General features: G+C 52.8%; 1 protein-coding gene across 1 annotated transcript in view; it reads right to left on the bottom strand.

The window, feature by feature from the left end:
• Positions 1-15,664, bottom strand: part of RFC3 (replication factor C subunit 3) — a 102,351-nt gene that overhangs the window by 55,895 nt on the left and 30,792 nt on the right. The window contains exon 3 of the mRNA XM_078657169.1: positions 8,186-8,253. Within this exon, the coding sequence (XP_078513295.1) occupies positions 8,186-8,253 (68 nt within the window). The remainder of the gene's footprint in view (positions 1-8,185; positions 8,254-15,664) is intronic.

Genomic DNA, 15,664 nt, shown 5'->3' with positions numbered 1-15,664 from the left:
TTGATCCGCCGCAGTATGTCGAGTGTGCGCTGCTATGCCATGGTGTGGCACAGGTTCATGTGAAGTATGGCATTTATATGTCGCAGATGGCTTCAATCAATGGTCCATGTGCTCTGGGGCCCGGATGGGACGGAGAACGCAGCTACGTGTTGTCCCTTTGAGTTACTTGTTATATGTCGCAGCGCCGCATCGTTGATCTCCGATCGATCGCTTGGTGCGTGTTCCATAGGTATGCGGGACACGTGCATGGGCCATATCTGTGTGACAGGAGGATACCCAGCGCTGTAGGGTTTCGCGGCGTCTCAAAGTTTTGACTGCACTAAGCCGCCATTTTGCTTTGCTGAAGCAGGTGGCGTTTTGTAAGCCGCTAGTTTTTAAGTGCTCCAGATGCGCATACACTGAAAACTGTGGGCAGCGATTGGCGCTGCGTCACGCTATATTGCTTGTGTGCGCTCACCCTCCAGTCCGAAGCGGGTCAGCGAAATGAACAGATTTGGACGTTATCGTTACTCATCTTATCTAGAGATTCATATACACTACTCCCCCTTGGGTGTTTACAGTTGTGATTGGGGAGGCTGGAGTAGTGGTTGTGCTATGCCTCTCCCCCCTTCTTTTGTATGAGAAAGTGTGTGAACGTGCCAAGTCAACATGGCAGTCCCAGACTGCACACAGGCTCTGCAATGGCAGACCAGAGTTACATTTTACAGGCTGCATCTGTGGGCGGCACAATCAGTGCTGCAGCCCACTAGCAGCATTTGATTTACAGGCCCTGGGCACACACAGTGCACTATACTAGGGTCTGACAAGTAAATCAGATATGCCAATCATGGAATCACTAATCCATAACAACAATTTACAAAGGAAGCACTTGCACTTTGGCACTGAACAGCAGAGGCAAAGCATCCAGACCAGCAAAACAGAGTCGAACACAAAGCAAAAACACAGGTGGCAAAGATCGATTTTTTTCCCCCTTTTTAAATTCTTGGTGACATAGATTAGAGAATGGGTGGCACACAAATGTCACATTAAACCTTGGCTTGTTATCGGTTCGAGGGTCCAAGAGGACCTTGTGTAGATTCAGAGCAGGCATGTGGCTCGAGCTTTCAGCAAAGTATACAAAAAGAGAAGGATGAGATACTTGAATTAATCTCAGCCAGTGCCAATTAATGGAGCCTCCCTCCAATCCATTATTATTTTGCACATCCCGACACCTCAGTTTAAATGCAAATCCCCTCTACCTGCTAGGACATTTTAACCTTGTTTAAAGCAAACATCCTCTATAAATGATTAGCCTCAACGCATACATTAGGGACCAAAATTGTTCTGAATCGTTTCTCAATTAAGGTTGCTTACCTTGGGTTGGGGGCGCACACGCGGAATGGCTGCCTAGAAGTGTGGCTCCCGTTCCCTGGGACATTAATCCTACAGTTATCCTGTGCCACTGAAGAGAAATGACTCACTGACCCTGCCCATTCGATGCAGGAGGAACCCTTCCACAATCAATCCGAGCCTTAGACCCCTGGCGGCTCCGGTTCCAGAGATATCAACCTCGTTGCACTGACCGGCGGAGCCCTCGGAGCTCTCGAGGTGCGGAGATCGGCCGCGGACCGGCACTCGAGGCCGGTGCTAGCCACGAGGCGGTGGGCCCCTCCTCCTCATCTGATTGCGGCGCATGACCCACTTAACCGCTGGCCCGGCATTGTGCTGCACTACGCATCTGTCCCCTGTGCCTGGGTTTCCACTACGGCCGTTCGCCTGATTCAGCCTGCCTGCTTTGATGAGGTGAGCGCGGCTGCAAGCTCTGCGACCCGACACTGCTGCCGTTGTGGGACGGCGGGCGCCTGCCCGAGATATCGGCATTCTCTCAGCGGTCGGCTGAGGAGTGTCGGCACCTACGGCCGCTACCTACCGGAAACTGCTGCCCTGCCAGGGGACGGGTGGGACTGCTTATGCTGCATTCGCCGCCCTGATGCCTACCGCGCCTCTTTAGGGGTGCACATATCCTGCCTACGCGCCTGGCGTCTCCATTGGCATTGGTGTCTTTTGGCGGGCGAGGAGACAGTGGAGACGGCGCTAGGCGCAGTTCTTGACCAGGCGTGACGCTGCGGACCTGATGCCAGGATCTATTGCCTCATGGTCCACATCCTTGCATTGTAGAGGGGACGGAGCCCTCCACGGACTATTTTGCATTGTTGCCACCGGTATCCACAGCCGTGTATCGCCTGGTGGGAAGGATAACCTGGGCATGCATCCATTTATTGCGCACTGACTAGGTGGAATAAGTGCCGGATTCCGAGGGGTACTGACCGCTGCTGGTGGTGGTACCTTGTGAATAGCCCTGCTCACTGTGTTGACCACTGGCTGACAGATTGGACTTCTAGCAGTGGTTCTCTGCCCTAACTTGCGATCTGCCCACCGATAGGAGACACTGGGAGCGGTGTAGGCGAGGTGAACGCGGCGTTGCGCCTTGCTCGGAGGCGCATACCCTAACCTCGGCGAGCCTGGCGACAGAGAGGCAGGGGAAGCGAGGGCAGAATGGTGCGCCCGAGAATCCCCAGACGAAGATCAACTTCGACAGCGCAAAAAGAGGGACGAGGACGAGCCCTGCCGAGCCGGGGCCCAGTGTCGTGGCGCCAACCTCTACTGCATCTCCTTCTAAGGACCTAGACTTTCATCATTTGTTTCAGGAAATGAGGCAGGGATTTGCCACGGTAGTGGAGAAGGTGGACAGGGTGACCTCCAGGATGGACGCCCTGGTACATAAGGTAGATCAGCATGAGGAGCGGATCACGACAACGGATTTCCGATAACGACGACACCACCGCATCCCATACTTCACAGCTTGCCCGCATGGATAATCTTTTGCGAATCATAGCAGCCAAGAACGAGGACTTGGAAGCCCGTAGTCGACGCAATAACATACGCGTCACGGGAATTCCGGAGTCCACAGACACTGGCAGGATGGAATTATACGTGGAGAAGCTCCTCAAGGGATCGATGGGAGAAGACGCATTCTCACCCCAATTTATCGTCCAGAGGGCGCATAGATCACTTGCCCCTGTCCCCAAACCCGGCATGCCGCCTAGGCCGATTATCGCTCGCTTACTGAACTATCGTGACCGCGACGTGGCATTGAGAGCGGCACGGACTCAGCAAAACCTACATTACAATGGAGTTGCATTTTCCGTCTACCCTGACTTCACTCCTATGGTACAGGAGGAGAGGCGCAAATTCGTCGCGGTCAAAAAGAAATTGCGGGAAGCCCAACTGGAATACGCCTTGCTCTACCCTGCAAGGCTACGGGTGACACACCAGGGAAAACATCGTTTTTTTACGAATCCACAAAAGGCAGAAGACTACTTGAAATCGCTCCGCAAGACACAGAGAACTGGCCGGGAGGCCGAAGCCGACCCTGAGGATGACCCGCCCTCAGCTGATGACGGACATTGACCGGCTACAGCCCATATGATCGGACCTGCTGTAATATTGCATTAAAGGGCTCTGTCCTTGGTGCGCGATCCCGGACTGCTCGGACACTATACTACAGGATGTGACGTCCTTTCCTCTTCAGTGGTAACGTATTCCAGGGACCACGATCCCTGCCCTGGCCTCCACCGAGGGTGGTATAGTTCTGGAGGCTGACGGAGGGAGAAGTGGCTGTGCGCCCTTGATGTTGTTTCCCTCACGGGTATACCCCATTCTTGAAATTGAGTTGTTGAAGTTGTGGGGGGAGGGGTAGAAGGGGGATGCGCGGCTGCTGGCATGATTGGGATGCAGTAGTGGGTGGGGGGCTCAGTTCTTTTGGGGAGGGAAGTTTACTACGTGGGATGAACAGTAGAGAGTCAGTAAGTCATGATAATACGTATCACTTGAACAGGGAATGTATTACTGCGTTCGTAGGGGTGAGTTTCACAAATGTGCTGTGTCGTAACCTATGGCTGATATAGGAACTGATACGCAATTAAACTGTATGTCGTGGAATATTAGGGGGCTTAATAATGCTAAAAAATTTCGAAATGTAATTGCCTATCTAGATCGCCACCATGTTCACATTGCTATGTTACAGGAAACCCACTTATCTCCGCATACACGAGTTATCTTTGCTGGTAAATGGGCTAGTACCAGAGTTTTTTCATCTTACTCTACATATGCAAGAGGTGTTGCTATCCTCATTAGACGTTCTGTACCATTCCATATGGGCGGCGAATTAATGGATAAGGAGGGACGCTTCGCCCTGTTGTGGGGGTGATTGGGTTGTGACACGGTCACCTTGGTTAATTGCTATGCACCTAATATTGACATGCCCTCTTTTTTCAGTACGCTCTGGGGTAAAATTGTGGACGTAGGGTCCCGACACATTATTTGGGGAGGGGACTTTAACTTGGCTCTGCAGCCGTACCTTGATAGAGCAGATGGGGCAGCGCATTACAAGCCCAGATCCAGGGAAACGCTTGGGGATGTGATCCTAGAGGGCGGTTTGGTGGACGTATGGAGATGTTTAAACTCCTCCCGTAGGGAGGGAACGCACTTCACCTCACAGACAGGCACATGGGCACGGCTGGACTACTTCTTTATGACCAGGGAGACATCAACAGGGGTGGAGAGGGTGCAGCACTTGCCAAGGACATATTCCGACCACAGCCCTGTCCTTCTACATATGCGCATCCCGGGCTGGGACACCCCCAGGCCACGAAGGAGGTTGCAGCCCACAGCCCTACTAGACACCCTTTTCTGTACTGAACTTGGAGAGGAAATTGCTGCTTTCTTCCCTAGAAACAAGGGGACTGTTGATTCGGTTGAATACATCTGGGAGGCATTCAAAGTAACAATCAGGGGATACTGCATTTCCAATAGTTTTGAAGTCCTGCGCGACATTCAACGCACTAGTCACACACTTAAAGGTGAGCTGAGGGCCTTGGAAGCCCGCATGGTGGTGGAGGGTAGTGCTACCATCCACGCGGAGTTTAGGGATAAGCTGACAAAGTACGACGAGGAAGCCAACAGGGAAGCAAAATTTAGGGGGAAACACTGGCATGCTAGGAGGTACTGTGAAGGGGGTAGACCTGGTAGGGCACTAGCGGCGATGACGCGCACCCCGCATGACCACAACACGATTTTAGAACTCACGGGTGACCAGGGACACACGGTCAGAAACTCAGACGAGCTACTCACTGCCTTTGTTTCTCATTATCATACGCTTTATACCGCCGCTACGACCACTGACGTGCCATATGGTGATTTTTTAAACGACGTGGCTCTCTGCTGGCTCAGTGACGGCGAAAGAGCCTTCCTGGCTGCCCCTTTTGAAATAGACGAAATCCGTGACGCCATCATGTCTCTCAGTCACAGGAAGGCACCCGGGCTGGATGGGATTCCGGCCGAATTTTATAAAACATACATCGACATCATGGCCCCTGTTCTTCGTGAGGTATTCGAGGAATCACTCGCTGACGGTGTCCTCCCCTGCTCCATGCGTGAGGTCGTTATCACCTCACTTCTGAAACCTGGTAAAAATCCTTGCTCCTGCGATTCCTATCGCCCACTTTCCCTTCTGAATTGCGATGTTAAAATACTTGCGAAGGTGTTGGCAACTAGATTATCCCTCTTAATGACCAGAATTGTTTTACCTGACCAGTCTGGTTTCGTTTCGGGTCGTTCCACCTCTCATAATTTGCGCACTCTTTTCTCCCTACTACGCACAGTGCACCCTGATCTTCCCGTAGCTTCGGTTTTCCTCGATGCCACCAAGGCATTTGACTCGGTCGAATGGCCGTACCGGTTTACTGTCCTGGCACGCATGGGATTTCCCAAGCTGTTCATTGCCTGGGTCCAACTGCTCTATACCCATCCGACAGCAAGGGTCCTCATCAACAGCCGCCGCTCACACTCCATTGCCATCACCAGAAGTACCCGTCAGGGGTGCCCATTGTCCCCACTTTTATTCGCGATTGCGGTCGAGCCACTTGCCTGTAGACTCCGGCAGCTACATCGTAAAGGGGCGATACGCTGCTTTCAGCGCCAGATTGATGTGTCCCTCTATGCTGATGACATGACACTTTTTGTTAAACACCCGGCCTTGCACCTCAATCCCTTACTAAGAGAATTTGTTTTATTTGGCAGGATGTCTGGTGTGCACATAAATTGGGCCAAGTCGCAGTTCTATCCACTTACGGATGCTGTTGTCGACTTCCCCCTCGATTACCCTCTTGAGTGGTGTAGATCGGACCTACGTTACCTCGGGATACAGGTTTCGCGCGACAAAGATGAAACACTGCGCTCCAACTATGGCGTGGCGATCACGAAACTCACCGCATCGGTTGACCGCTGGATCGCCCTGCCGCTCTCCATGGCGGGTAGAGCGTCCCTTATCAAAATTGTAGTCCTACCACGGTTTCTTTACCTCTTCCTTAACGTCCCATACTATCCAGGTGCCTACTTCTTCAAAACGTTAAAATCGGAGCTGTGTCGACTGTTCTGGGGGGGTAAGAGCCCGAGGCTGAAATGGTCCACATTGCTACAGCCATATGACAGGGGAGGTTTCGATGTCCCCGACTTCGAGGCTTATTACCTATGCGCGCAGGGGCATTATGCTTATCACTGGATGGTTCCTACTCCCTTCATGCCACAATTGGCAGTTGAGGACTGGATTGTTCATCCCCTCCCACTTAATGGGCTCCTCCACTGTCCGGAAACGTCAATCACGACTCCACTTACCTCCGTATCATGCACATTAGACGCCTGGCGCCGTATTGCTAGGAGACTATCTTGTCGGCTGCTTTACTCTTCTCGGTTACCATGGTCCAATCACCCTAACCTTGCGCTTCTGCAGGAACGTGGCTTCCAGTTGCTCTGCGTGCGCGTCACCTGTTGGGGGAACCTGTTTACGGGTGGACAGTTCAAAACCGCAGATTTGTTCTTCGCCTCCCATGCCCGTACTCCACTAGATGTATTTTACTATCTGCGCCTACGCCAGGGAATGAAAGAAATCCTGCCTGATTTCCCCAGTGAACCGGAAAACACATGCCCTCTACATTTCATGTTATGCTCCCAGGATGGCTCACACCTGGTGTCTGGCCTATATCCTCATCTTCGGACGGCTGGTCCAGCGCCCGAAGCTGGGGCTCGCCTGCACTGGGACACTGACCTTGCGATCGTGCTCAGCGACGAGCAGTGGCGGTACTGCTGCACCCTCACAGCCCACATATCGGGCAGCAGTAGACTTAAGATAATACACTACAAGTTCCTACAACGATTGTACTACACCCCGGTTAAGAAGCTCAGGTTCCGACTGACTGATGATGATGACAGATGTGAGCGCTGTCGCGCGGACATGCGGGGTTTCTACATCTTGCTTGGGAGTGTCCCCCTGTTCACCTTTACTGGCAACAAGTGCGCGACGCCCTTGTGTCTATGACAGGTGAGACCATACTCCTCGATCCGTTACTTATGCTCCTTGGGCACACACCGCACATCCCTAAAACCTGCAGGAAATTCTTGGATATTGCACTGCTCCTGACAAAGCGGCGAGTAGCGTGTCGCTGGGGCAGGGGCAGAGCCCCTAAATTCAAGGAATGGTTAGCAGACATGACTTATAGCCAAGAGCAGCACATGACCTTCACTGAGCTACTGCCTATCAAGAGTCAGCCTAAAGACATTTGGGGACCTTTGGTCAGCTACCTGCTAGCACAGACAGATGAGGAAGGTAACCCGGAGGGGGGCGATGCAAGGGCTCCCACTGGCATCTAAGGGGCTGCGCGACCTCGCCCCGCCACCGCACGCACCACTTACACCATTCTTACCAGGCTTATCAGCTCCATGCCCTAATCAATGTCCCACCGGATAGCATAGTCCGCCGGTGCCCTCTGCCAGACTACGTTATACTCAGAGGTACTCCTGTTGTGTCCTCCCATCATATAGGTCCCTGGAGATTACTCCATGATGAACATGTTTTTCCCTTTGACACTGTTCCCTATCACGGTACACTGTGCTCACCCTAACCACAGAAAGTTTCTATTAATTTTGATAGAGAATTGCAGTATACTGTCACTGTCATTATTTGCCTGTGTGACTTTAATGCCTCAATGATCCACTCCCATGTATGTTTGTTTCTCCATGTTTACTGTGTTGAAAAGCCAATAAACAGATTTACAAAAAAATAAAAAATAAAAAAAAGAAGGTTGCTTACCTTGGGTTAACTTCTAAATGATAATTGCTTGCAATGGTGCTAATTTCAATTTTCTTTTTGGAGGGGGTCTGTTAATGTGAAAAAAGAACGGTTAAAACGTGTGATTATTATAAAGTTGTATTTTTTTGTTTGTTCATTTGTTTGGTCTACTGCTCTTGGCCAACTAGTAGTTTCTTTGTAATACTTTAACAGAAAGAAAAAAATCTGAACGTAAAAAACACACACACACACACCTAGGATTACAAAGCATCGGCAACAGTAAAAACTAATATTAAGAAATGTGTAAAAAAACACTGTGCAAACAAAACGCACATGCACATGAAAGGTAGACATGGGTAATGCAAAAGTAATACAACGCATTCAGGGCCGTAACAGCCCCCCCCCCACAGACCCCGTGGTGGTGTGAAGTGTCCCACACCATTCACCTCAAAGGGGGCACCCTTGGGCTGGTCTGCTGCAAACAGAAAACTCAAAAGCAGCATGGTAAATAGGGATTGGGTAATGGGGCCTATTCACTATACCTTGTAGGGGGAGGGGGGGCTGAGGTTTTGTTACGCAACTGAACACATTGTTAAAACTTTAATTGTGCTAATGAATAGTGTGAACCTAAGCGGTAAAAGTATTACTAAAACTATCGAATTGAACAGCTACCATTGTAAACTCCTAAAACAACAGCATTAGAGTAACGTGATTAACATTAACTAGACTGATACTGATTAAAAACCTTAGCTCATGACGGGAGACCACGGGTGTGGAATTACTATCGGCCACGCTCTGGACAGATTGATTTTTTTATCAGACAACACGTTTTAAACTCTATTTTGTCTGATCGACGAGCAGAGATTCTATCAACCTTCCTGTTCAGGACTATTAATTATTTTAACTTCAAGGCTAAAATCCATGTAATAATTGTTTTCATCTGTAATTAAAATAATCTTAGTAAACAGCACTGTGGTGACTGTGCTCACAGCCAATGAGAAACGTGGTAGTATCCGTCACTTCAATCGTGGGTTTGGTTGTGAAATATCAGTATCGCTATTTTTTTTGCCAAGCAGTCTGCCATATTTTGTTTTAAAACGTTGCTTCTCATTAGTACAAAATGCCTTGGGATCGGTTCGGGTAGCTGGTTGGCAATGTAGGGTGAGTGCACAACCCATTTGATCTTTTTTCCCCAGGAAGACTGATCACCCGGGGCACACAACAGCATTGAAAAGGTGCCTGGCCAAGTCGCAGAGTGACCATAGAGTGGACAGCCTCTTCAATTTTTCCATCAGCCGGTGAAAGCAAAGTATGTCTTCTGTGGCCACCACGGAGAAATCGCAGCCGGTGTGAAACTGCTGCCCCTAGGATGGGTGTGCAAGTCTGGATATCTCCATGAGATTTGGGATGAGGCTATTTAAGAGGACTCAAAGCTGCTGCTTACCACTTTTCCTCCCGCCTGGCTGCAGTGAAAACCACCCACCTGCCCAGCTCTGGGAGCACAAAGTTAATTGCATACTGTTTCTGCTTTTCAGTGTCAAAAGCGGAGTTACATCGTGATACTAACGCATGAAGTATAATACGCCCCAAAATACATAGAGATTGTAGAGAGCCATCCGGGCTCTCTAATACTTTGTTGCTAAACAGCATGCATCCCTACACCTCTCGGGCGGGCTCGTCTCGAAGGTATAAATAAAGGGCCGGCGACCGCTCGGGGTCTTCCGGCCACGAGAGCTAACTGAACGTCTTGTGTGTAATTTATTGTGCAGCTGCGACCTAGAGTGCCTACGTCCGCCGCGCTACATTGGCGACAAGGCCGGTCACATCCCACGTGTGCCCGCCTACCTGCTGCTCTTAAGCTGGGAGCGCGCAGTGCCCACCCGCGTCTGTCCTGCACCTCAGCTATCGCGTGGAGTCTGCATAGCCCACCTGCATCGCCCCTGGAGGACAGACATCTGCTGCCTGGAGCCCGCGGTGCCCCGCGACCTCTGCCACCGCCGCGACAGCCTGCGGTGAGTCTGTCCCGGCCTGCGCCCGCCCTCGCGTCTCCCTGCCCAAAGGGAGCGCGTTCAGCTGGCGGCGCTTGAGTCGACTTACAGCGGCTTGGGTGAGTGTTGCTGCGCGAGTGCTCTGCTGGCCTCGCTGTGGTCGTGGCGCGCTGCCTGCCCCCGCGAAGAGCTGCCTGGGAGTGAGCCCGCCCGCACCTTCCCCCATTGAGCACCTGCAGCAGAGTAAGCCTCCGGGTGGCCCCTGCCTGCCTGCCCGCCCGCCTCATCTCATCTCATCAGGGCCCTGGCCTGGGCTGCCCCTTCTGCTGCCTGCCTCCCATGCCCCAGCCCCTCGACCTGTATGTGAAGCCTGGGTGAGGAGCGCCACAGGGTGGAAAAAAAAGCGGTGAAGGAGGGAGACAAACAAGCATTGGCAGGGAGACAAACAAGCATTGGCAGCTGCAAGCAAGACAAGAGGGACAGAGTGTGCAGTTTTCTCCACTGCCCTGGGACAGCAACCTGAATCCGCAGGGTCACGCCACTGGGACTCATTCTGTGGGGGTGAAGAAACGTACCACCGGGCATCTGAGCCAGGGCAGCTCACTTCCAGCATGCTTACGCTCATCAGACCACATGGAGCTACATCAAGAGCTACAGCGCCCCCACCTGCATGCGCACAGAGTCACTGCACAGCCGGCAACGCGCATGCACGTGCTGAAGCGCATACCCCAGGGCCGCACGTCAGCACGCAAGCCACGCCCTCGTGCACCACCATCACCCGGCGGCAATGAGCAATACTTCGGCAACAGGTGCTGCTGCCCAGGAAGATGGAGGGCACAATCCCGTTGTTGGTGCCAGTCCACCACCACCGGTGCATATCCACACTGCAGTTGCACCGCTACCCCCCTTCAGTGAAGCCTCGGACCCCGCAACGGCTGCGCCAAGATGGAAGGCCTGGGTCGGACAGCTCAACCACTACTTCAAATGGACCCGCTAAACCGATGAGACTGTTAAACGGTCACTCCTCATCTACTATGGGGGTGCGGAGATCTATGACCTGTACGAGACGCTCCCAAACACAGGAAATGAAGAGGACTACGAGGCGGCGGTCGCCGCGCTCAACAGACAGTTTGACCCACAGCTCAACCACGATTTTGAAAAGTTCAAGTTCAAAAGGGCGTGGCAGACCGATGCCGAATGAGTCAGCATGTTCTACGCCGGCTTGCTGGCTGGCACGTGCCCCTTTACAGATCAGTGGAATTAAATCCGGGATCAGATCATCCTAGGCTGCCGCTCCAAGCTCCTGCGGAAGCCGACCCTCCGGCAACCTGGAATCTCGCTGGACGAGATCCTGGTTCTGGCCCGCTCCCACGAACTGTCAGACGCCAGGGCTGAAGAAATGGAAGCCACCCTACATACACCGGTCGTCGCCTCACATGCGCCCAAAGACCCGCCAATCAAGGAGGAAAAGGTGGATGCAATCGGGAGATGCCCCACGATGTCTCACCAGACACCAAGATCGCCACCAGGTGTATCATGTGGATACTGTGGCGAGGATCACTCCGCGACAGTCGTCTGCGGGGCAAAATGAAAAACGTGCTCTCGCTGCGGAAGGCAAACCACTGTGCCAGAGTGTGCCGCAATGGGCGGTTACGACCGACAGCGTCAAGGCCCAGAAGCATGGCCCAGCGTGTTCGCCAGGTCTCCCTTGAAGTCCCACCGATCGTGCCGAATGACCAACCGCAAGAACTACACCTTATGTATGAGGACGAGGCGACGAAGAAGTGTTTGTGGTGTCATACGTCAGCCAGACGGGGACTCGTCGAGGGCCACCTCCCATGTGCTCCATGTCCATCGAGGGCACTGACGTGCAGGCCCTCATCGACACTGGGGCATCTGTCAATGTGATGGACTCCGACCATTATGACCGCCTATCACCGCGACCTCCTCACACCGTCCACCGCCCAGATCTATACCTATGGGGGGACGGACCCGTTTCCTCTCCGTGGCATCATCCAGACCACCGACGCAAGCGGAAGCTACTCCACTGAGGTGAGGTTCCACATCACAGAGGGTAAAAAGGGAACTTTACTCAGCTGCCACACAGCCGAAGACCTGGGCCTTGTCTTTATCGCCAACCAGGTCCACGAATCCCATGCGGAAGCGATGCTGAAAGGAGTTTCCGGCTCTCTTCAAAGGACTGGGGAAGCTAAAAGGCAAAAGGTTCAAGCTTCACATTGACCCTTCCATACGGCCTGTGGCCCTCAGGCACCTTTGAGTGCCCTTCAACTTACGTCCGCAAGTGGAGGAGGAGCTTAGAAAGCTTGAAGAACTAGGGGTAATCAAGAAGGTCTCTGGTCCTACCCCGTGGGTGTCCCCGCTGGTAGTGGCACCCAAACCCAAGCATCGGGGAGCAATTTGACTGTGTCGACATGAGACTGCCAAATACCGCCCTAAAGAGAGAACGACACATCACCCCCACAATGGATGATATTGTGACGGACCTAAACGGAGCAAAGTAGTTTTCCAAACTAGACCTAAACGCCTGATACCACCAGTTGGAAATGGAGCCCGAGAGCCGGTATATTACCACCTTCTTGACGCATGTTGGCTTACGCAGATACAAGAGGCTCAGCTTTGGAGTATCGTCAGCAGCCAAGGTCTTCCAAAATGCCATCTGGGAAGCACTGTCGGGGCTGCAAAGCGTGATCAACCTCAGCGATGATATCCTTGTATATTCCAACACGCTCGAGGACCTCCGAGCCACTCGGAGAAGGTTGGTGGACTGTGGGCTAACTCTGCACAAAGCCAAATGCTCGTTCTATCAAGAGAGCGTCTACTTCTTCGGATACACGTTCCCCCGGGAAGGACTCCTGGTGGATCCGAAGAAGGCCGTAGCTATCCGGATGGCCAGCACGCCTAGAAACCCCACTGAGGTGAGGAGCTTCCTCGGCATGGCCACATAACTGTGGACGCTTCATCCCCAATCTCGCATCCATGTCTGAGCAACTGCGCGTCCTTACGAGTCACGACCACAAATGGGAGTGGACGCTGGCGGCCAACAAAGTGTTCCAGGACATCAAAGCGGGCCTGCTGGACAAGACCGGAATGGCCTACTTCCACCCAAGATGCAGAACGGAACTGGTCGTTGATGCCAGCTCTGTGGGCCTAGGGGCAGTCCTTCAGGAACATGGCCCGGAAGTATGGAAGTCAGTTGCCTACGCCAGCAAAGCCCTCATCGACACGGAGACCAGATACGCCCAAATCGAGAGCGAGGCATTGGCTATCAAATGGGCATGCCAGCACTTCCACCTTTATCTGTGCAGCCAAGAATTCAGCGTGGTGACCGACCACAAGCCGCTACTCCCGCTGTTTGCTGGCTCATCCCTGCTAGCGCCCCCGAGGATCGAACGATGGGTGGTGCAGGTGCAAGGCTACAACTTCAAGGTGGTTTTCCGCCCAGGGGCGCGTAACCCTGCCGACTATCTGTCTCACCACCCGGAATCCCTGACGACATCCAAGCCTTTGGCAGATGCCTGCAGCACGGAGGCGTTTGCCCACATGGTGTCGCAAGGGGCGTGTCGCAAGGCCATGACACTTGAGGAAATCGGCCGAGCCACTCAAGAAGACCCCACTTTCTCCAGAGTTCGAGGAGCATTGGAGAACAACGGTTGGGCCCACTTCAAGGACGGTGCTCGCGTCCTCCGGCTGGAGGTCAGTCACGCCCGCCAACAACTGTGGCAAGGTCAGAGCGAACTCCGTGTGGGGAGAAGAAGGAGTTGTCCTGAGGGGATACCTGATAGGGGTCCCGGAAAGTCTTCAGAAGAGCATCCTCGCGTTGGCCCACATTGGTCACCAAGGAATGGCAAAGACCAAAGCCAGGTTGCGGGACAAGGTCTGGTTCCCGGCAATGGACTCAATGGTAGGGGAGATGGTATGGCAGTGCCATGCCCATCACCGGAAGGGACCCAGCACCGGCGATCACGGAATAACCGAGCAAGGCTCCCTGGACACATCTCAGCGTGGACTTTGGGAGCTTCCAGATGGACATCACATGTTGGTCATGGTTGACTCATTGCCGAAGTTTCCCATTGTTGAAATGGTGGCATCAACAGCTTTCCCACACGTGAAGAGTCTTGGACCGAGCCTTTGCAATTATGGGACTGCCAGAAGAGATCAAGTGCGACAATGGACCCCCCTTCCAGGGGTGGGAGTTCCAGGAGTATCTTGAAAGTCTAGCGGTGCGACACAGGAAGAGCACCCCGCTATGGCCACAATCGAACAGGGCAGTAGAAAGACTGATGGGGACAATCAACCGCGCATTGAAGTGGATAATGGGGAAGATCCAGAATCAGCCCTCGACCAATTCCTCGGTGCGCACCGTCAGACTCTTTATAGCACCACCAATTGTGCTCAGGCTCATCTCCTGTTCAAGCGAGCCCCATGTGACAGTATCCCGTCAGTACCCGACGTGGGTGCCGTGGTGCGAGATGATGCGGCCGCCCAGACGAGGAGGGAAACAGCGAATAGGAAGGCCAGTGAGGCCCAAAGAGCCCAAGAACCTCAGCTCAGAGTGGGAGACAAGGTGGTGATCAAAGACCGGGTGGAAGTTCCAGACACCCTACGAGCCAGAAGAATGGGTCGTTGTAAGTGTCCAAGGGACCATGGTCACTGCTCAAAAAGGGACAACAGTCCATTATAAGGAATGTGTCCAGCTTCAAGAAGACAACTGGAGCTGAGGTGGACCCCAAGGCGTCTGGCTACCAGGACTCATTTCTGTATGTTCTCTCCCCCTGCCTCGCCTAGCATGAGGAACACCCCGTCTGAGACACCCCGGCAAGTCAGCCATGGCTGTGTTGATAATATCCGTCTGACGGGCCAGGATAATGCCTCCGGGTCTGCCAGGGGTGTCCCGCAAAGTGCATCGGATGAGAAGTATCGGTGCCGAGTCAGCGACTCAGGGACTGTGTATACATCCCCATTAACTGGGAGAACTTCATGGTCCTGAGCTAAAAGAAAGGAGGGATGTAGAGAGCCATTCGGGCGGCTCTCTAATACTTTGTTGCCAAACAGCATGCATCCCTACACCGCTCGAGGCGGGCCCGTCCCGAGAGTATAATTAAAGGGCCAGCGACCGCTCAGTGTCTTCCGGCCACGAGAGCTAACTGAACGTCTTGTGTGTAATTTATTGCGCAGCTGCGACCTGGAGTGCCTAGGCCCCGCCACCCTACCGAGATGAGGCCATAATCTTTATGCCCTGAGAAGAAAGAGACAGTGAACCCTTTATCCGTTAATGACAGTTGGTATCCTGAAAACAGGGGGCTTGCTTTTAATCACTGTATGTCTCATGGGTACAGCAACTCCAGATTTACTAAGGCGCCACAGCCCCACTTGAGAACAGTAAACATTGAATGTCAAAGTATAGATTGTATTCCTGGTAGCTCTAGCTTGGCATTAAGGATGGTGTGTCAACGATTAGATTTTACCAGTGCTGAACACGATGTTTGCTCGT

This window comes from Lissotriton helveticus, chromosome 8, assembly GCF_964261635.1.
Source record: "Lissotriton helveticus chromosome 8, aLisHel1.1, whole genome shotgun sequence".
Taxonomy (NCBI): domain Eukaryota; kingdom Metazoa; phylum Chordata; class Amphibia; order Caudata; family Salamandridae; genus Lissotriton; species Lissotriton helveticus.
This window is presented reverse-complemented; position numbering and strand designations above follow the sequence as displayed.